Source organism: Cyprinus carpio, chromosome A22, assembly GCF_018340385.1.
Source record: "Cyprinus carpio isolate SPL01 chromosome A22, ASM1834038v1, whole genome shotgun sequence".
NCBI classification, from domain to species: domain Eukaryota; kingdom Metazoa; phylum Chordata; class Actinopteri; order Cypriniformes; family Cyprinidae; genus Cyprinus; species Cyprinus carpio.
In genome coordinates, this window is record NC_056593.1 from 10,383,114 (window position 1) to 10,406,465 (window position 23,352).

Genomic DNA, 23,352 nt, shown 5'->3' on the forward strand with positions numbered 1-23,352 from the left:
TGTATTAGGTCGTTTCAGATTGAGCCTGTGCTTCACTGTGTCTGACAATTATTAAATACTCCAAGCCTAATGGAGTAAAGTGTAATGGATTCACTGTAATAAGAATTAAACATTTAGGTTGTTGGTATTATTATTATTACTGCAGTGTTCCTAGCTAGTTACAGATATTTGTGTTAAATGCTTGATCTAAGGTGCACAGACAAAGCTATATCTGACCATAATATGTACCTTTCAGGCAAGAAGAACTCCATCCTGATGCACAAAGTACAACATGATCTTAACTCTGGCGTCTTCAACAACCGTGAGAACGAGATGATCCAGGAGATTGTGAAGTATGATCGGGAAATGGTTCAACTGGTTAAACAAGGGGACATGCAAAGGCCAAGGGCCATGTCTGTGACTCCTTCAACTCACGGGAACATGTTTGCACCTTCTAGTCAGCCCTCTACAAGTTCTGCCATTGCTAGCCTTCAGCAGGCTGTTGCCATGAGCTTCTGTCCCCAGATGGGCAACCCTCTAGTGGGTTCTGGGGCTGTCCAGTCTCCCCGCATGGTGCGGCGCTTCCAGGTGGTCCAGAGCCAGACGCCCCCAGGCTCTCAGTACTCCACCTTAGCCCTCGCCTCTGCCCTCGCAAGCACACCTGTCCACAGTTCTCTGGCAAATACTGGTCGAACGTTCCAGTATGGTTCTAGCCCTCCAGGTGCACCCTCAGGCTCCCAGTTATCCCTTGTACAGCAACACGTCCCCAGTCCCACACATCGACCAACAGTCCCCAGGAGCACTCTAAGCCAGGACGCCCGAGCCCTATCCGCCTCCCAGCCATCCTTACCCCATGACATGGTGCAGCCAGTTGCCTCAAGCCCTCCCCAGTCCACCAGGGTCTCATCTACTTCCATCGGTCCCCCTCAAAACCTCGCAGGCCCTGCTGGTCTTAGAGGAAGTATCCCACCCAGAATAGCACTACCCCATCAAGTGTCTGTAGGTGCATTTCCTCCTGCCTCACTTCCTCAGATGAGACCCAGCTTGGATTCAGGACTGCCCAAGAAGGATTCAATAATCAGTCTCCAAGAAACTGAACCACATCACATCAGATCTAGATTATCGTCAAATTTGTGACCACGATAGAGTTGGCGGGCTCTGTCTGGGTCAGGAACATGTGGACTCTTCTTCCTCTAGTACTATTCCTGATTCCCTGTCACACCTTTGAATTTTACTCTCAGAATGTATGTGGTGTGACTGGCCACAAGGGCAAACAGACCCTCGAGACTTGATAGTATAAAATGAACATGTCTGTATCATTCTTACCACGATTGGAACTTTTCCATTTTACCTATGATATAAACATCAATGTAGCTTCCACCCTCACAATTTGCCTCTTTGAAATGGTTTTCTTTATTGTAGCTGTTCAGAAAGATTACAAATGTACCACCTCCCTTTTATATACTGTAGTTCAAATGATGCAAACTGACATGTGTCTGAATACCGGTACTTAGCAGTTTGCTTCTGATCAAACTGTAGGAGCTTACTCCCTCTTCTCAACATGAACTGGCTAGACAATAGATATTTAACCTATAATGTGCAATATTAGAACTGTTATAGAAAAAAAAAATTATGTATTCAATGGCTCTCAAGTCCCAAATCGGTTTTGAAATGGGATGTATTCTTACTGGAACTGCTCTCCATGTGTTTTGTCTCATTCCTTCAGACCAAAGTTGGGCCAAAGGAAAATGTTAACATGAGATGACATGTAAAGGTGTGTCAAATGAAATGAAAGGTTAAAAACAAATATAATTTCACTGCCTTGATTTTGACTAAAAATACTGTGTGTGACCATAAGTGTGTTTTTCTTAGCTGTCCCACAACAGAGCACATTTCACTTGATTTAGTGTTGGGACAATTAAATGAATCAATAGTTTCCTAATTAAGGTTAATTTCAAGCTAATTGTGCTGCTGAAGTACGAAGTTTAATGACAGGGAGACTAATTTGCCCTTATCTGGTGCATTCTAATGCATTTAAGTCTTAATTACAAAGGACTTAAGTAGCTTTGTTCTTAAAGGTCAGCTTTTCATAATCAATGAACTATTTATTTCAAAGATGGTCCTGTTTGTAAAAATCATCCTCCCTCACAAATAAAGCTGAAAGTGCATGAATATGACTTAATGCTCAACGCCTAAGCAGTTTTGAGGGGGACTGCGCATTTTAAAGAGCTAGTGAGGTTATGCGAGTGAGTACATTGGCGGTGATTACCTCCTCCTCTGAAATGTGACGAGAACCATCAGGCAATGATGAGTCTTTCCACTATCTGTTGTTTTTGAGCGCTAAATAACTCACTCGCCATGGCTACCTAATGAGGTCTGATGTCCTCTCGGTCTTTGAATCCTTGAAAACCTATTTATATTCTGCTGTTACTTACCATTTCACAGCTTGAAGGAAACTATAGGCTGCTCCTATTTGTTCTTGGCATCCTGAAGACAAAGCTACTCATCAATTGATCGCTTATGACTTCTAAAAAAAAAAGAACAAAATGGGCAGACGGTTGAAAATAGCTTCAGACTGTTCATATGCAGGGTGTAAAAAGTATTTTTGATGACTGTGAATAGAATCATAATGTCTCTCCCTTGAGGAAAAAAAAAACCCAACAACAACAACAACAGTATTTTAAATGATTCCCTGTGCACAAACCAGTGCTGCCCCATAAGCTGATTAACATTTTTTATAGCTGCTTTTAATGATGCACGTCCTCAGTTTTATGTTGCACCAAACACAGATGTTGATTTTATTCAATATATGCCAAGTGTTACCTTCTTGCCAAATTCTAAGTAATATTTCAAGCAATAAAGTTTACAATTTGTCCATGAGAAAAAAAAATGTCTCCGTTTATCACTAACAATAAACACATTCCACAAAGTACCACTAAGTTTTTCTATGCATTATTGTAAAGGAAAAAATGTTTTATTATGAAACATGAAACAAACCATGTCAACTTTCACACCTCTGCATACATTTGATTTATCATTGTTTATCCATAGCATCTGTGGTAATTTTTTCATGACTCTCTTGATAAAAGAGCCATGTTTTAGCAGCGGTTATGCTGTTTTGTTTGAATAAACTTTCAAAACAACTTGTGACGAAGCTACTTAAACAATGTTCCATTAATTAGGATGTTACAAGAGCCTGGGGTTGTTTTGCAGCTTTGTGTGAAATAAAAATGTGTGATGACAGGCTCAAATTTACTTACCGTTTAGTTTAACTTAATTGTTAAGGCTTATTTCTCCACTTCAGTCATTGAGCTAAAAGACATCTGCTCATCTCTTGTCCATCCATGTATGTCTTACAATGGGAAATGATCTATTTCAGCCCAATTACAGCTACCTTATAAAGCAAAATACTTGGATTTTATTGTAGGATGTTGTTGGGCATAGTGGCCAGCATAAAAAAGTGGCAACAGATATATGACATTTAGAAGGTAATTTCAAAACAGCTTCAAATGTGGTTCTTCTAATCAATGCAAATACCGTTTCATAAAAATTTATTATGCATTCATTCATCAATTTATATGCAGTAGTACAAAATGACAGTTTAGCAAAGTGATTTACTGTAAATGATTGTAAGTGGAGAATTTCATCCAATCACTTGATTCGAGAGCTTCTTTTGCAATGAAATCTGGATAATGAAAAACAAGAAATGACTTGCGGTTCAGTGACTTAGATGCTTCGGTACTGATGGTTTCAGCAATTCATTCAGCTAAGGATTCTGTTTAAATGATTCAAACTGTTTTAAATGATTCACCAAAAGAATCAGATCATAAGAGTCACTTGTTTGTGAAGCATACCACAGTGGTGGTTGTGCTGTAGAAAGATGTTAATCTGAATTACAATGCAAATTCAACTCTGATTAACAATGAATTCAGACAGAGTGTTCTTTTTGAGTGATTCATTAAAAATAATCAGTTCATAAGAGTCAAACTCAACTCAGTTAAGCACGCAAAACATTTCTTGCGTCATTTCAAGTAAAGCAAAAAATGATTTGCAGTTCAGTGAATCAGAGAATAGGATGTTTCAATACTGCTCTGACAGTGATTCATTCAGCTAAGGATTTGACATTTTATGTTTTTTTATTTATTTTTTAATTTAGCTAGGATTTTAAATGGTTCAAATGTTTTTGTGAATATTTTTGAGTGAATTATGGATCACATTTTACTGGTGGTTGTGCTGTAGAACAATGTGAATCGTGAATCATATTACTTGTGGTTCAGTGAAAGATTCTGTTGATGATGATTTAAACAGTCTATGAATCTTTTTTCTAGCAATTCATTAAAACAATCAATTTATAAGAGTCACTTGTTCGTGAAATTACATTACACTGGTGGTTGTGCTGTAGAAAGACGTGTTTATCTGAATCACACTGCAAAGTTAACGAAGTACACAAAACATTTCTTGCTTCATTTCAAGCAAGCAAGAATTGACTGACGGTTCAATGAATCAGCAAATCAGATAATTCGTTAACACTGACAGATTTAATGACTTATTCAACTCAGCATTAGGTTTGAATGATTTAAATAGAGTTTGTCTTCTGAGTGTTTTATTTACTTCATAAGAGTCACTTGCTTGTGAATCACATTAAGCTGGTCATTGTGCTGTAGTTTATCTGATTACATTGCAAACTCAACTCTGGTAAAATTGAATTTCTTTCACCAGTAAATTGAGGAAACATTAACGCTAAGTGTCTTAAAACATTATGTGGTGGCAAATAGCTCTAAGTGCATGAGCTATTATTATTGTAAGGGCAACTTCCCATGCATAGGTTGTTTGAGATGGCAGGAAATGAGCAGGTCTGTTGACGTCAATTCTTGTGTAACCAAGTGTACCCTTGCATTGGATTGGTTTTGTTTCGCATTGCCCTTTGTTATAAAATGCTTTCAAAATCCAGAAAACAGAAAGCAAGCTGCTGAAACAAGCTACTGGGTCTTGGAATTTCAATAACAATTAACCTTTCACAAACCCAGAGTGCAAAAATATCGACTTTATTTCTCACTGAGTGCCATATGTACATTCCCCGACAGGCACCCAACAGATCAAAACATCTTTGATCATAAAACAGTCATTTAAGTGCTCTCGAAAAAGAGGACACCACAAGGCCACAAGGTCAAACGTCATCCAAAGTTTTCCCAAAACACTCCTAAAGGTGCTCTGATCTATTATCATAAATATCCTCATGTTTCTTCACTGGCTGTGAATGCGAGAGCCGCCAGCTGTGGGGGGATGCTGGGAATAAATCATGTCCAAGTGGAAATGTCAGAGAGGGCCTTTCAGACGGAGCTGCCTTGAAATCGATGAGAGCCAGAATCATGTGGTTAATCAGCCCCGCGTTAGCACTCAGGAATGAAGGAGCAGATCAGAGCCCCGCCGAGAGAGCGTTCTCGCTCCATACCGAGGGGATTGCATATACACCTCCACGCTCTCGCACCCAAGGGCGACTCCTGCTGTTCGCCTCCGCCAGAACTCTGCTTCAGTGCTTACCTGATGACTTTATGATAATATGACAAGACAGACACACACGCACCAACATTCTCTCACGTACACTCACTTATTTACAAGATCAACCAATCCGGTCTCAGTCATGCACACACAAAAAGCAGCAATCTGTTTTGGTGAGGTCTGTGGAGGACTCTCAGCCTCCTGATGAAAGCTGTCCGTCAGGGCACGATACGCTCTTCAGCTGAAGAAATACACTGATTCTTTCACCTTTTCCAGATCAAAATCACCTACAAGAGAGAAATTACATGATTATGGTCTTTTAGGATCGAATATGTAACATTAAAACTAGGGATGGGTACCGAGAACTGGTACATAATTGGGTCAATACTGGACTACCGATAAGCTTTAGGACATACGATACTGTTATCAATACTTGCGCCGTTTTATCTCCGTATGTTTCTGTGTTAATGGCGAATTAGAAGCTGCTGCGTGTCATTTTCCATCCCTGAATGATGTCATCATGTGGGTAGTCTTGTGTAGCCAGACCTTCAGACTGACAGCTGAAGGTCTGGAATTCATGGTAGCTTTCATTGGCTAAGGCACGCCCATGAGGCCATTTGACCGATATGTCAAACAACCAATCACAGTTCGATTCGTTCAGCATCACATTTTGGGGTGTGGAAATGTCGCCACAATAACAGACCAGTGTGTAAAACTCTCAGACGTATTTGAAAGATTCTATGCTGCAAACTTTAAATATTTCACATACTTTTGAAACTCCAGTGTTTAGTTGATCCTGATAAATGCTCGATAAGCTATTATTTATTTCGTGAGGGGGTTTGGTGTCACGGCATCTTTGTTTCCGGACAGAATATTAAAGAACGCAACACAGACGTCTCCCGGAAATCCTGTAGAATTCAACCAATCCAATGACGACTTTGACACTCTTGAAGTATTTCCACTTTTGTGTCCCATATGCATCAGACGTTTAGCCGACGGTCCGTGGGCGTGACGTCTGAGGCTGAGACTTACACGTGGCCATGCGCATGTGCAGTGTGCGGACAAACAGTTATGGCGGCAAGGTTGAAACGTTCAAGTGTGGGCTCACGTTACTAAACTAAGCGACATCAGTGTCAGATGCAATATATGCAGTAGTGTAATGGTGAACAAAGGAGGCAACACTAGTAATATAATGAAACATTTACAAACAAAACACGCCATCTACCTTTAGCAATTTGCTGTATTTACTATGTTTCTGTCGTCATCTGGCTCCAGCTCCAATTACAACTCCCCTGCCTCAACCTCAAGCAAAGTTAACGTTCATTATAAAATAAGCGAAACAGCTCATGAACAGAGACAGGTAATTCAATGAGTTGGATTTCACATAAGCATTAGTACAACTAACAAAATTAACATAACAATTTAATTAATTTCAACCCAGTAGATCATGTTTCTTGATCACCAAATCTGCAAAACTATATATATTTTAATTTCTTTTTTTTTTCTTCTTAAAATAAAACAAAACTATAACCCAGAGATTTTTTGACAGGCTTTCACGAGATTCACCAAGAAGTGATGTGCACATACAGGTTCATTTATTTCAGTAATTCAACTAAAATTGTGAAACTCATGTATTAAACAAATTCAGTGCACACAGACTGAAGTAGTTTAAGTCTTTGGTTCTTTTAATTGTGATGATTTTGGCTCACATTTAACAAAAACCCACCAATTCACTATCTCAACAAATTAGAATACTTCATTAGATCAATAATAAAAAAAATAAATAAATAATGAATTGTTGGCCCTCTGGAAAGTATGTTCATTTACTGTACATGTACTCAATACTTGGTAGGGGCTCCTTTTGCTTTAATTACTGCCTCAATTCGGCGTGGCATGGATTTGATCAGTTTGGGGCACTGCTGAGGTGGTATGGAAGCCCAGGTTTCTTTGACAGTGGCCTTCAGCACATCTGCATTTTGTGGGCTCTTGTTTCTCATTTTCCTCTTGACAATACCCCATAGATTCTCTGTGGGGTTCAGGTCTGGTGAGTTTGCTGGACAGTCAAGCACACCAACACCACTGTCATTTAACCAACTTTAGGTGCTTTTGGCAGTGTGGGCAGCTGCCAAATCCTGCTGGAAAATCAAAACAGCATCTTCAAAAAGCTGGTCAGCAGAAGGAAGCATGAAGTGCTCCAGAATTTCTTTGTAAACAGGTGCAGTGACTTTGGTTTTCAAGAAACACAATGGACCAACACCACCAGATGACATTGCACCACAAATCATCACAGACTGTGGAAACTTAACTCTGGACTTCAAGCAACTTGTGCTATGAGCTTCTCCACCCTTCCTCCAGACTCTAGGACCTTGGTTTCCAAAAGAAATACAAAACTTGCTCTCATCTGAAAAGAGGACTTTGGACCACTGGGCAACAGTCCAGTTCTTCTTCTCCTTAGCCCAGGTAAGACGCCTCTGACGTTGTCTGTGGTTCAGGAGTGGCTTAACGAGGAATACGACAACTGTAGCCAAATTCCTTGACACATCTGTGTGTGGTGGCTCTTGATGCCTCGACCCCAGCATCAGTCCATTCCTTGTGAAGTTCACTCAAATTCTTGAATCGATTTTGCTTGACAATCCTCATAATGCTGTGGTTCTATCGGTTGTGCATCTTTTTCTTCCACACCTTTTCCTTCCACTCAACTTTCTGTTAACATGCTTGGATACAGCACTCTGTAAACAGCCAGCATCTTTGGCAATGAATGTTTGTGGCTTACCCTCCTTAGGAAGGGTGTCAATGATTGTCTTCTGGACAACTGTCAGATCAGCAGTCTTCCCCATGATTGTGTAGCCTAGTGAACCAAACTGAGAGACCATTTTGAAGTCTCAGGAAACGTTTGCAGGTGTTTTGAGTGGATTAGCTGATGGCATGTCACCATATTCTAATTTGTTGTGAATTGGTGGGTTTTTGTTAAATGTGAGCCAAAATTATCACAATTAAAAGAACCAAAGACTTAAACTACTTCAGTCTGTGTGCATTGAATTTATTTAGAGTTTAACAATTTGAGTTGAATTACTGAAATAAACATTTCCATGACATTCTAATTTATTAAGATGCACCTGTAAGCAACTGTAATTAATTAAATAAATGTAGATCCTGAAATCAATAAATACTGAAAATTGTAGCATATTAAACAACACAATGCCACTCTATTTAATCAATCCATTCAACTAATCAATTTCATTTGTGCTTGAAAACATGAAATGAATCCCACAGCAGGTATTAATATAGATAAAACAGTTCAGGGGCGACTGACTCGTGCATACAGTTGTGGGTGGCCATCTTACACACACACAAAGACAAACAGGCCTATGCAAAAAAAAACTACTCACACACACTCCTCAGGGAGACAATTTCATTAGTGAAAATAAGGAGGAGTCCTGGAAGAATACCAAGCATGAATCCAGTAGCACGCTTATGTATCAGGATCAAAACTATAGGAATAATATTACAGAAATAAAATCAGTGCGTATCACTGTTACATGGTGAATGAATCATCTTATTGCTCGTTTTTATTGACGCTGAGCTTTTAAATATGTTGTAAATGTGCCCCCTCAATATTGTCTCTGCTGAATCAGCGGTTTGATGTGCCAGATGTGTGTGATTCTGCTGTAAGTGTGTTTCCTTCCGACCCGTGTTACGTAAACAGATTAACCAGCTGACAGAATTAATTGTCATCAGTTTAATGAAATCTATCTCGCTGATGAACATAAAATTACATGTGTGGTTCTGCAGTTATGCAACAGTAAAAAGCTGCTTTAAACCTGACAAGCTGTCAATGGGATGAGGCCGAGCAACTGGTCTGTGTGTCTGAAAGCGACGGCTGCGGTGCTCAGGGTTTAACTCACCTGTTTGAGGAACACTGGCCAAAAGCTGCGCCATCTTATAGTACTCTTCAAACTTCTTTGGCTTAGATATAACCCTGTGAGAGTGAAAACTGGACTCAACTGAACTGAACCACATCATGACAAAGCATCAGATAAATGACAAAACATGAGCATGACAATTTTATACAAAACTTTCAAAAATGATGCTTTGAAATAATTGCTGCTGATTTTTGGTATTTGTTTGAATACCGTATTTGTTTTAAGCACACAAACTATTTATTTGAGTTTTTATGCATTATTATTAGTGTATTCAATCAGTTATCAGCTACAACAACCAGAATTTTTTATATTAGTTCATCCCTAGTATACTACATTGAGTATTTATTGGCCAAAATTGGACATTTAATTGTTTCTGGTGTTTTTAAATGAATCAGTTTCAATATCAGTACTCCAGCAGTTACCATTTATTAGTTACAAACTTCAAAAATATCAGTATCACCTAATTTTGGATATTTATTTAGCAGCTAATTTTAGTTATTTAAAGGTGCTGTATGTAGAATTGACGCCGAGTGGTTGAACTAGGTATTGCAGTCCAAATTCAAAATATTGGAGAGGGTTTTTTTCACCCAACCCCTCCTCCTCAGACTTGACGCACACACACAGGTTGCCAGAATGATGACACAAACAGGAACGAGTGCAAATAAATACGCTGTGTTTTCCACCAACTGGCAACCCAGGGTACAGAAATACAACTGGGTAAACTGGAAGTGGGCGGGTTTCACAAACCAAAACAAAGACCGACTTTCTGGCCCAGAATGCACGTTTTCAAAGGAGAATAACTGACTGTAGCAATTGTTTTTCAGATAAACAAGCATGTTAACTTAGCATGTTTCTTAAATATCTGCAAACATATTATGGTATTTTTATGCTTTAGTAGAGTCAAAATCTTACATACAGCAACTTTAATGGTTTCTGCCTATTCAAAGTTATCTATTTTAGTTTTTTACAGTGTTTAATCATTTCCATTATTTAATTCTTCTTTTACAAAGAAAGGTTTATAATATCAGCCTTTTATCAGTTATTGGCCTGAATGTCAAAATGATTATCAGCTGATATCTGATATTCAATTCTAAATACAAACAGTTTATTTTAGTTTTTAGATTAAAAACTGTAATTTTCCAAGATCAGTGCATCCCTAGTAGTTAGCAGTTTAGTAGCTACTACCATCGAGTAGTCACAAACCAGCAATGTGCAATAGTAAAGGACTTACGGAGGCCTGCTACAATATTTCTTCAGAAGAAACCCGGACAGCTCTTCTAGAATGGGCTGACTGTGCAGAGCCACAAACTGCTCCCGACACACCTGAGGAGCGACAAAGAGCACTCAGTCAATCATTATGCACACTAATGCGCCAGCTTCAATGCTATCTCCCTCTCGCTTCCACTTTCTCTCAGACCTTTCACCTCTCTTCTGTCTGAACTTTCCCATTTTAAGAGGAATCTGTGGTCACAAAGCATGTCAGGGAAATACTCGCAGACAATAGACCACTCACAGAAGGAGAGAAGGATGGGAAAAGATAAAAGTCCAAAAAGGGTCTCAATTCAAACAGCTGAATATGGTTTAAGGGTTATTAAGTTATTAAGCTTCAGAAGTTCATCGCAAGTGTCATATGGTGGTTAAACTTATCTAATGAAGGTGACTGTAAAGCCAGTGAAACAACATGATGGTGAATAAATGACAACATAGCTTTCATTTTTGGGTGAATTAGTCTTTTCGGTTATCACTGGAAGAGAAAATTTGGTTGTAAATGAGATCTTTGAATGGAGTCAGCTGAGGTCAATAAACAAAAAGCTAAAGTGAACGAGCTTTTTATTTTTTTGCATTTGAAGATAAGTTAATGAGTGGTATGGCTGTTCAATACTGAAATAACCCATGCTGACAAGGTTGGTAATTGAACATATGGTGAACTCAGCATGCAAACATCTGGCCGTTAAGCTGACATGGTTGGGCCGTTTAGTCATTCCTGTTGAAAGAATATGCATTGAAAAACATTCGGCAGTGAACACTGTTCCTTACACACCCTGTTCATGGTGTCCACCGTCACAGCATGGGTCCAGTAACAGTCATGAACAGACACAAACGTCAGACCAGCCCTGGATATTTCAAGAAAACATAAAGATATACTTCCAACAAAAACACCACCAACAAATAATAGCAAAAATAATGAATATTGTTGTTAATATAATTTATTCATATTATAAAATGTATTATTATTTAAAAAAAATATTATTAAATATAAAAATGCATTACAATTATTAATAATTATTATCATTATTTATATTTATAATTAAAAAATATTAAATATAATCTTAAATAATAATGAACATTGATATGTTGATATTATTATCTAAATATAATATTTACTATTATTGTTAAATATCTGGAGTAATTTATTGTTATCAACATTAATACAAATATTACCATTAATTATAAAACAATGAATAGTTATTAATATTATATTATTATTAATAAAAACATGCATTATAAATTAATTTACTATTATACAATATAATTACTATTACTGATATTGGTATTATTAAATATATGCATTTCAATTGGTTAATTTATAAGAAATAAATATTTGTATTTAAATAATTTATTATTATTTGTATTATTACTACTACTACTAATAACATTAACAAATGCTTATATTATTTATTGTTGTAATTGTTATTATATCAATAATAATAACAATAATTATTATTCATTGTGCATATATTTATGGTCTAATGATCATGTAGTTATTATGGTATCAAAAAGAAATAAAAATCATTTAAATCAGTTCTGCATATTAAACAAAACACTTAAAAACTAAATATAATCTGTACAATATATATGTCATACAAAGGTAATATTGGTCGTTCTCTATTCTTAATACTTGATACACAAACTCCTGGTTTTCTGTTTCACACCCTTCATGTACTTATTTGCATGTTTATGAGATATAATACTGACTGAAGAAGCAAAAACAATCAATCCAATTTTTAATGAATATTTAATGAGGTAACCACAGTTTTGTATATGATAGGTGGTTTGGTGTTAAGGAACCTGCTGTAATGTTCAGGCCCAGAGTCTAAAAACATGTTAACTCAGTGTTAAAAGCCTGTTTGAGTGTGGGATTCCCACAAAGGTGTCAGCTCATCACCTGTAACAATGCAGTGATGTCAGCATCATGTGAGTGGAGTCCAGAGAGTGGATGAAATTAGGAGGGAAGGCATTTTTCTGCTTCATGCAGTCTGGTTTCCTAAATAAGGCACAAGAAGAACAAGCTCAGTCTTGGTACGAAGCACACTTGGGTAATTAAGGCCAGCGTCGCTATCTTCTTGCTGGGCAATACATACACCTGTAGCACCAGGAGCCATACATCACTGAACAGGTAGGTCAGTCTTAATTATCATCACACAATGAACACAGAGCACCTGCTGGACCAGTAAAGAGTAAAGAATAATGTGTGTGCTTATTATGGCTGAAGATATTTCATTATACTGCTCCATATCAGCCACAATAGTTCAGAATAAAAAAGTGATACTTTAGGTCAGATGCTCTCAAAAAAATTCTAAATCCCCTTCCTTAACCTGTGGGGTTAAATTACACCACGTAATATAACTAACTAACTAAACTGTTGAATGGTAATGTATGTAATATACATACTGAGTATTGAAGCTATCAAGAACTAACTATCCGTCTACAATCTTTAGGCTTCACGGAGCGACACTAAGCCGGAGAGAATTTCAGGGAATTGAGCGAGGGCTTCAAGGCCCCAAGAGAGCAGCTGCCATCCTCGTTATTTCATCATTTATTCAAGTCTACTCATTAATGAGGGTCTATTCAGCCTCTAATTAGAGCACATGAAGGATCTTTGAATCAGTCCGTGGTCTGTGTGAAACTCCAGTCGGGTCTTCACTTTTGACTGGTCTCGAACAAGCTTCTTCAGCTACAACCCACTGGGAAACTGTCCTCTGGGAAATTAGAGAGCTTCTATTGGATAAGCTTGAGATTTCTTTCAACACCTAGAAGCGTGACTGACATCTGGTACATTGGCATCAGAAGTACATATCAGAAGAACGGCACTTCAGCTTGGTCTGCATGGACACCCAGAGCCATTTCTCAAAGCCTGAGAGTGACGTACAATCACAGTGGCGACTGTCAGTCTAGCCGTGAGTGCTCTTGGCCGTCTTAGAGACAGGGGAGATCCCTTTTCGGCACTCCGGTTCCTGTGATAGTCCATACTGGTATGTTTGTCTATCACAGGCAGTGATAGAGAAATACAAGTGAGGCCTGTCATAAGTGGTTTTTAATCAAGTCCTTGTGGCTTTTGGTGGAAGGTCAGCAAGATAACTCCCAACCGAGGCCTCTCCAATAGTATTAGCCAAGCCAGGGTAACGCTCTGCAAGGATTGAAACTGTGAAATGAGGTGATGGCATTAAAACAGCAGATGCTTGCATACAGATTGAACATTTGGGGTTTTGGTGGGACGCACAGAAGTGTTTGTTTAATAAAAGTTGACTGACTTGGGAACATATGGTAAATTGGTGGATGACATTGTGTTTGTTTATGCATGAAAATTTTGGAGATAATAATAAGCAAAGATACTTCCACCACGTAAACAAACTGTTACAAGTGAGGCTTTAAGGGATATTTCTTGTAAGAATTATAATTCGGTCATCATATACCCACATTCATGTTGTTTAAAACCATTATGACCTTTAATCTTCTGTTTAACACGAATGAAGAAAGCTTTAGTCCTCATGTTGTGTTCCAGTCATTTTGACCAGAAAGGTTTTTTTTTTGTTTTTTTTGAAAAATGCTAGTTAATGCTATCACACTGGACTAAAACTTGGTGACTACGCTCAAAAATCTCCTGCTTACAAAAATGGCTAATCTCTCGTTATGCAATATTATCCCCAAATCTTGGATTCAACTCTTTTGTCAGCTTGCTTTCTTTTAATTAGCGCAGTTTGTGTACTTCTTTTTTGGAACCAACTGACTTTAGGCCTCAAAAAAAAAAAAAAAAAAATTGACCAAAAGATTGAAAAAAATGTAAAACCACAAATGTAACAAGGTATGTATAGTAGCATAATAAATTATTTAAATGCAATTTTTAAAAGGGTGGTCATTTCTGACCAGGAAAACCAAATTAGGTAAAAGATTTTCAGCACAGCAGAAGAGTTCAAAATATACTTGCTCCTCTTGTGGTGATACGGTCCTTTTAGAAGCCTGAGAGCTTCAGTAGCCATTCATTCTAATTGTATGGAAAAGAGCAACCAGCAAATTCTTCAAAATATCTTTTTTTTGTCTTCCACAGAAGTAAGTAAGCCTTTCAGGTTTAAAATGTTGTGAGGAAGAACAGACATCCTACTATCTCTTTATAACAGTTACATTTAGAAACAACACAATTCTAAGTCAAATAAGCCCAGACACACTTGATCTCCGATGCAAGTACCCATCAACAGATGGTAAAACCAGCAATGATGTTAATTCATTGTTCATTCTGGGTAGCTCTCCATTCAGTAAATGACATACAGGATGTGCGGCAGTGACATTTCAACACGAAATGCCACTCTTCTCATCTGAGGAACTTTCTGCTTCTTTCATATCCTCCAGGGGTTTCTGTATATGATAATTCTGGCCATCCACTGACGGAACCAGAATAGTGTCAAACACTTGCATGACACAGGCGTTTTCTTTAGGTGTTCCTGTTACTTGCAAATTTGCTGTTTAAGTACTCCCATTTAACCATTTAATGTGCTCTGTGGGGTACAAGGCAATGATACTGTACATAAGGAACCAAACAAGAATGAAAAGTATAGCAAAGACTTTTAAAGATACTTGTTTTCTACAGTATTATTATGTTGGCTCATAGCACGTATTACATTTTATAATGCAAACAAATTTTAAAGTACAATATTGTTAAGTCACAACAAAGAAAAAAAAAAAAAAAAAAAAAATTTTTTTTTTTAAATTACATAAAAAGAAACACTAAATAAAAGATCCAAACTACAAAAGCCCTGGTGGAAATTCATAATTATACAAAAAGAAATGCTCAAGTAAGGTGAATGCATCTTATCTTAACTAATTACTTTTTTGGTATTAGACTTTACTGCATCACAATTCCCCTTCCCATTTTTTTTAAAAAGTTTATTTTTTTGAGCTTTTTATTCCTTTATCATTTAGACAGGACAGTGGAGAGATGACAGGAAAGTATTGGGTAGAGAGAGGGGAGTGGGACCAGCATAGGACCTCAGGACGGGAATTGAACTTGGGTCACCGCGAGTGCAGTTGCGCTGTATATGTCGGTGTACTAACCATGAGGTTATCGGCGCCGACCCCCCCCCCCCCCCAAATTAAAAACAATTAAATACAATTCATTTTCATCAGGATTTGATGGCTGAATTATTGTTCAAAATCTCTTGAAAAGATTAAGAGAACAGAAACATCATTCAAAATGCCAAAGGGATCACTATCCATATAAATAATACAAGTATGGAAATGTGGGGAGAGGTCAGAGGTCAACGTCAATACAGGGGTCAAAGTAAGAGAGGCACTTACTCATTGGCATCATGACTTATATGGATACTCAGGTTCTGCATGCTGCTCTTGAGCTGTGAAAAACAAGAGAAGACGAGAGACTTTGAATGCATCACAAGGACGAAACTACTATGAAATAAAAAGCAAACAGCTTATGTAGAAATGTCACTAATTTTAAGCTCAATTATTTCATTTTTTACAGGGGACTCCATGTAAAAATTAACTGGGTCACTATGTTATATGTTCCAAGTTCAAATATGATTTTAGTTGAACTTTTTCCAACTTACCACTTTGACCTCTAATATAAACCAGTGCATACTAATATTGCAATAAATCTCCTCATCTTTCTGCACCAGACTGACCTTCCTATTTCCACTTCGTATTGATCCTCTTCAAAAACATTGATAGAAATTTGAGTGAGTATCTTAATCTGAGACTGACCAAACGTTCCCAGAAACCACCACAAACCACTAATATTGACACAATGACATTAAAGAACAGGAGCTTAACCTTAGTAAAGGTTGGCGTCCATTACGTAGATGCTGAGGTCGGGCTACAACCCATGAGTGAGCGACTGCTCTCGGTATAGGAACTGTCAGTGTCAGGGGTGCTTCCATCACATTACTACTTTGATCAGTCTCTACGGTGCCCCAGGAGCACAACCTAATGCGGCTCAATTCAACGGAGAAGTGAAGGATGACAGGGAATGAAGTCTTGAACAGTGGAAGATGGACATAAACAAAAGGAAAGTGTATAAAAAGTGCTGACAGGGATGGTAAGGTAAAAGGTTTTGCTGGTTATTGGTGTGCAGGTTCACGGGGACGTGAAGGGGGCATAAGCAGGGTAAAAAGTGAAGTGAAAAGGGTTAATGTGTCCATTTTGGATTTCTGATTTTGTGGAATGGGGTAAGGCACGTTAGTGAAACTCCGCTCTTGAGGGACACTTTCCAGCAGAGTATAGCTTGAACCTTCTCCAAAACACCCCCCTGGAAGTTTCTAGATTTCTTGACCTTGCTTAACTTGTTCAGGTGTGTTTAATTAGGGTTGGAGCTAAACACTGCAGGACAGTGACCTTCCAGGAACTAAGTTTGACACTCCTGGTGTACGGCAAAACGAGACAAGTGGCCTTTCAGTTGCAATGATTTATGAGTCCATTAAGGCTCATTAACAGGAACAACAAAATCGAGGAGACATTGAGGGGCGTGATGGAGGTGAGACAGGCCTTCCGACACATAAAGAGTCAATGTACATCCTCAAAAGCTATTGGGGGACACCTTAATTCCAATGGGACTTCCAATGAACTCCTGATCCACTGGTTCTGGTGGCGCAACTAAAACTTCTGATTAGGGAAGACAGGACCAAGGCAAGCCATCTTGCCAAGCTGGCATGATGCCCAGACACTGGAAAGGGATTCCTATCTAATTTGTGATGACTCCTGGTTTGGACAGCTGCCTGTGCTTTTCCTGCTCTTGAAAAGGAAGCATGTGGCAAAAGAGCAGCTGTATCTCCTTCACATGTTCTCTAGTGTCCTTTATTGCGGAATTCAATAAAATGGCCGACTACAAAAGACCTTGCATGAATCTAAAAGCCAAAATGAAGAGTTTTACACCATTTTACTGGGACCAAAAGTAGAGAGTATGACAGAATGATAAAGAAAGCATGGAGGAACAGGATCGAGACCAGTTGCAGTTGGGATTTGACCAGTCTCCTGCATAAGCATCCTTTATTTTATGCCAAAAGGGTAGCATCTAGTTTCCAAGCCATCAACAATCCACAAAGCTTTCTCCTTTTTATTGAACGCATCCATCTGAGCCTCGCGGTAAGACTCTCAAATCTTTCAGCATCCCTTAGAGACAGGCTTTACACCACCGGTGACCTCTTACCCGGTTAAGTCCTCTGGGAAGACTCTTGAAATATCCGCTGTATTTATCAACGCTTCTACAAAAACAACTTTGTTTTGCTGAAGAATCAATTAAAATGGATGATTCATGTTCACATCAAAACCACAGACCTTACCTATATTAAAAAAAAAAAAATTCTTCACATACAAAAACAAAACCACCTCGATATTAATATGAAAACAAAAACAAGATGAAACTTTGACTTTAGCCAATTAGCAGAATGTAGAAGTAGCGTTTTGGGTCATAAGAGTTGCAGTGGGGCTAGGCATCCTTTTGGGATCAGACTGTAGACAAGGAACACCACAAGAGCCCCAGGAGAAATCACATTTCCCCTTTTTCCAAGGACACCGCAAGTGTTTGGCCACTAAAGTAAAGGCGACAAATGATTCCCCACGGCCTTCATCCTCATTGGTTGTCTTCCTTACAGAATTACCACACTGTTTTTCTTCAACTTGATGTATAGCCAGTGAAAGAAACATTTCAGCCTCCAAAAGTGACCCCTAAACTGATTAACAGCAAACAATCACATTAACGAGCTTTACTGATGCATATCCCAAGTCTGGTTCCCTCCCAAGTGTAATTTCCTTTCCCCTATCAACAAACACAGTGCTGCACAGTGACTGAATAAAAACTCGATTCGATTTCACCCTGGCTTATTTGTTTTCTCTGTTATGACGGCATTACAATCCCATTTCCCTGGCATCTAATTAATATGCCATTTCCCATGTAAAAAAAGATCAAGGGTAGGTTGCAAGAGATTGAATCACGGAGAGGTGACCTCAGTGAAGCGTCCTTGATGCAGCATGAGAAAACGTTTCCTTGATTACATTTGAAGTAGGGGGTTGAGATAAATATGGATTTGGATTTTCTTCTGAGTTAAAGAGTTGCACAGCAGAAGAAAAACACCCAGATGGGTTATGTAGGATAAGTTTTATATAACTTAATGTCAAATTGTTCTAGTCACTTTTTGTTTTTTGGAAAACCAAACACATTATTTTTTGAAAACAACTCTTTTTAATGGTGAATTTTAAAGTGAACTTAAAGCATCTTTAACAACCCATTTTACAAGCCATATTTTTTAAATTGGAGCACTGATCACCAGAAGAAGCACAGTGCAAAGTGCTGGATGGCACACAGGAAATCATTTTGAAAAAGGATTTTACTAAGATTTTAATGTTAAAACATGCTTAAATAAATTTTTTCTACCAAAAATCATTATACTGTAACACATTTTTTGCTGACACTTTTGGGTGTTTTATTAAGTGTTTAAGTTATGATTAATCAAGCTATACTCACACTGACTTCATTTTGTGTTCCACAGAAGAACAAAAGCCATACAGGTTTGAAACAACTCAAGGATGAGTAAAATATATATTTATATATATATTTTTGGTAAGAGCTATACTAGTGATGAGTATTAAGTAAAAAGGTTGGTTTTAATTATATGGTGACTTTAGGGTTTCCTATTCAGAAGGAATAAATTACTGTGATGTTTAATTTCATGTTAATAAAGAAGATCACACCTGCAATACGGTCTGCACGGAGCTTAATGCTCGTCACGAATCAGAGGTTCTTAGACCCTGTCAAAGAGTTGAGCCTCAATCACAGCAAAAATCCTCATTAGTAAACTGCACTGTGTGCAAAGGACCCAGATACCTTGAAACCACAAAGCTGATGATCTGCCAAGTCTGGCAGACTACTACGGGTTCCCCTCAGACATAAATAATCCAATATGCTAATGAAACGAAAACTATAATAAAAGAGATGACCATAAAAAGTGGCTGTAAAACTCATCCTTTACACAACACCATTAAGGGTCATTAAGATCCATCATGCGGGTTCATCTATGTAGGGGGTGGCATGGCTAACAGGTGGAGGTAGAGCTGGGGCTTGGAGGTGATTAATGGGGGTCTTGATGGTGCTACATTAATCTGGTCAGTGTGACATATAGAGGGGAATTGCAACCCCCTGGTGTGACCGCCTAACCTGCCTTCACAGCTAGATGAATTAAATATAGACTCACTATAATGTGGCTGATGCTCTAAATGGTGTTGTACATGATCAGTCTTTGACCTTAACCCATCAACCGTCTGCTAAGCATAAAAGGGTGCGGCATTCACGAAGAATGATTTGAGAAAGGAGTAAAGATTCTAGTAGATTAAAAAAAACACTGGGTGGATTTTTTATCATTATAGGGTGGTTGTGTATATACACTGCCAACACACATTTCAGTTCAAACAACTTGTAAAAGTGCATGTAGCATCTGATGACCCCTTTAAAAACTTTCAAACTTCATGCATTTCAGCTAGGCCAATACTTTCATGCTAAATTTAGCAAGTGAACCATTATAATTTGAATATTATCGTAATTAAAGTGAAACATAAGCCCTGAATACATCAATTATTTTGTCATTAAAGAGTCAGCGTTCACATGAGTAGGATTTTAACATGCTGAATGCCATAAATGGCCTTCACACCTCCTGCTCAGTAAAAGAAAAGGGCTTAAACGGTGAAGAATTTATGAGGCCGCTAATGATGACCTTCATTAGAAATTCCATAAAAGTCCAATAAAATGTGATGACCTACATTTGTGGATGTGGGTTATGATTTTAGGACCAGACCGTACAGTCAGTGAAATCTCAGGAAAATTCTAAAGGAAACTGTTTTAACAGATTTTCAAATTTACACTGACATATACTGATGGCTTCAACAAATTCTGATATATTTTTTAAATAATGGTTTTATTAAATAAAAAATCATTAAAATATCCAATTGAACAATTAAAAAAAAATTGTGTTATTGTAACAAAAATGTTATTAATAATAATAATAGAAAGAATGCCATCATATCTGCTTTAGGTGCTGGTCTTAGTCTAAGTCAGCATCTTAAAGCATTTGGAAAAAGGCAAGTGACACTTTTATAAAGCAAGAACCATTATGGCACCTTTACAAAAGCAGAGCCCCACTGAGGACAACACAGGCCATTAGGGTGCTATTACACATTATTTCCACTGCCTAGATACGCAGGCCAGAGAGAAGAAAGCGAAAAGGTCAGGCACATGACATTACACATGTTCCTGGGAGTGACAGCGGAATGAATGGGTTCGGTTCTTTTCAAAACTGTACAGGAATGAAGTAGAAAACAAGCACAACCTTGTCATTCTGGTCCAAATGACATCAGCTGTACCTAGTTGTACAGTCATTTGACTTCCAAAGACAGGGAAATATTAGCCAGTGTTTGCATATTAATTTAAACACTACGGGAAAAAAATGCCAGCACATTAAGTATAATATGAACGTGGGTGTTTCTTCAACTATGAGCACTGTTTGCCCTGTGCAGTTTTAGCTAATAGTTATAAAATTAATTGATTAAAAAATGCCCAAAATTGTAGAAACACTCTTTTATGAATCTTTTATGTAAATCTTCTTGTACCGGATTTATAAACCTTTAATACAATAAATTACACTGTAAAATATTTTAACAAAATACAACTTAACTTTAACTTCCAGTGTCAAAAAACAAAAACAAAAACAAAATGCTGTTTAAAAACTGAATCTAATACTAGGCATTTAGCCACACCCAGCAGCAGCAGCAGCAAATGCTCAGCAGCTGTGACACAGACGGATTGCCAGATGCTCTCTGCTGGATCTCGGCACGCACTACAGGCCACCACTGTGCAGCCTCAGCTCTGTTGCTGATGCTATCTGACAGCAGCACAGGCTGTCTGCATGCAAAACCTCTGCCGCGTTACTTCATTGTTCCACTCCCAGCTGCACAAGACCTTTCTGACAAGCAGTGCTATGGAGATCTAGGATGTGATGGAGAGCGCGCCTGCTGGCCGGAGAGAGAGGTCAGACTCCCTGCTGAATTCTGCTGAGGAAGTACAGTGAAATACTTCAAAGATGACGAAATGAAAGAACTTACCGTGTCTTTCAGAAAGTGGAAAATGTCGAATCAATCTAGTACCTGTTCAAGTACAAACTGGCAACTTGCTAATACTAAAATTTGTGAATGGCCTTAAGGTGCGATCACATTAGCAATATTTTGCAGGCAAAAATGTCAGTTGTCTATTATATACAGGTGCATCTCAATGAATTAGAATGTCGTGGAAAAGTTCATTTATTTCAGTTATTCAACTCAAATTGTGAAACTCGTGTATTAAATAAATTCAATGCACACAGACTGAAGTAGTTCAAGTCTTTGGTTCTTTTAATTGTGATGATTTTGGCTCACATTCACATCTCAACAAATTAGAATATGGTGACATGCCAATCAGCTAATCAACTCAAAACACCTGAAAGGTTTCCTGAGCCTTCAAAATGGTCTCTCAGTTTGGTTCACTAGGCTACACAATCATGGGGAAGACTGCTGATCTGACAGTTTTCCAGAAGACAATCACTGACACCCTTCACAAGGAGGGTAAACCACAAACATTCATTGCCAAAGAAGCTGGCTGTTCACAGAGTGCTGTATCCAAGCATGTTAACAGAAAGTTGAGTGGAAGGAAAAAGTGTGGAAGAAAAAGATGCACAACCGAGGGAACCGCAGCCTTATGAGGATTGTCAAGCAAAATCGATTCAAGAATTTGAGTGAACTTCACATGGAATGGACTGTGACTGGGGTCGAGGCATCAAGAGCCACCACACACAGACATGTCAAGGAATGCCTGTGAATATTTGCCAAACATTGGCAAACTTATAAAGCAACTTATAAATCAAGATAACGAATTAGTAAATTGTGCGCATGATTTAGCAAATCGAGGTAACGGATTAGCAAATTGAGGGAACGAAATAGTAATCATGTGCACGTTTTAGTACATCAAGGGAACTAATTAGTAAATCGCAAGATTTATTTATTTTTTCTTGCATGTCATGTGTGGGGCTCCGTAGAAAAGTATTTTTTTTAAATGATTAAACATACTTTAAAAAAGAATAATAATAAAATAAATAAACCATTAAAATTTAATCTGGACCAAACCACTAAAATTGAAAACAGAATTTGTAAAAAAAACAAACAAAAACAGATTCAATAAGGCCCTAATTACATCATTAATATGTGGAGGCCCATAAGGGGTCACGGGTCGAACTGTGGGCCAATGTGTGTTTAAAATGGTGAACTAGATAAATTGGCAAGTTAATTTAAAAACACTTACCGTTTGGTTTTTTATTCGGTGGTAGGGCTGAACAATAGGAAGTCCCAGCGGCGTCACCCATTCCACCGTTCTCCCAGACTTAGCTATTAGCCTAGCACTCTCCGTCAGCCATTCCTGAGAGAAAAAGTCAGAACAGTGTCAACCAATCGATCCAACAATATATTAAGCATTCAAAATCACATTTATATATTGATTTGAACTAGATAAGCTGAAACTGAAACCCCATGCATAACAATTTGTCATCACCGGGAAAAAATTGCGATAAAGTAGCTGCGATTAAGTAGTCTCCGGCTGTGCTATTTGGAAAAATCCAGAAATACAGGTGGGAAGTTGTTGCTGAGATGAAGCATT

The 23,352-nt window shown here is 38.1% G+C and overlaps 2 protein-coding genes across 2 annotated transcripts in view; one reads left to right on the top strand and one right to left on the bottom strand.

Moving 5' to 3' along the window:
• The window catches only part of LOC109091617 (potassium/sodium hyperpolarization-activated cyclic nucleotide-gated channel 2-like), a 28,487-nt gene extending 25,618 nt beyond the window's left edge, over positions 1-2,869 (top strand). The window contains exon 8 of the mRNA XM_019105399.2: positions 236-2,869. Coding sequence (XP_018960944.2) covers positions 236-1,116 — 881 coding nt within the window. The 3' untranslated portion in view covers positions 1,117-2,869. The remainder of the gene's footprint in view (positions 1-235) is intronic.
• Positions 2,870-5,005: 2,136 nt separating this feature from the next.
• Positions 5,006-23,352, bottom strand: part of LOC109103299 (DNA-directed RNA polymerase, mitochondrial-like) — a 44,548-nt gene continuing 26,201 nt past the window's right edge. Inside the window, exons 15-21 of the mRNA XM_042711854.1 lie at positions 23,002-23,115; positions 15,972-16,024; positions 12,568-12,666; positions 11,443-11,515; positions 10,633-10,724; positions 9,384-9,457; positions 5,006-5,765 (exon numbers count right to left, since the gene is read on the bottom strand). Coding sequence (XP_042567788.1) covers positions 5,716-5,765; positions 9,384-9,457; positions 10,633-10,724; positions 11,443-11,515; positions 12,568-12,666; positions 15,972-16,024; positions 23,002-23,115 — 555 coding nt within the window. The 3' untranslated portion in view covers positions 5,006-5,715. The remainder of the gene's footprint in view (positions 5,766-9,383; positions 9,458-10,632; positions 10,725-11,442; positions 11,516-12,567; positions 12,667-15,971; positions 16,025-23,001; positions 23,116-23,352) is intronic.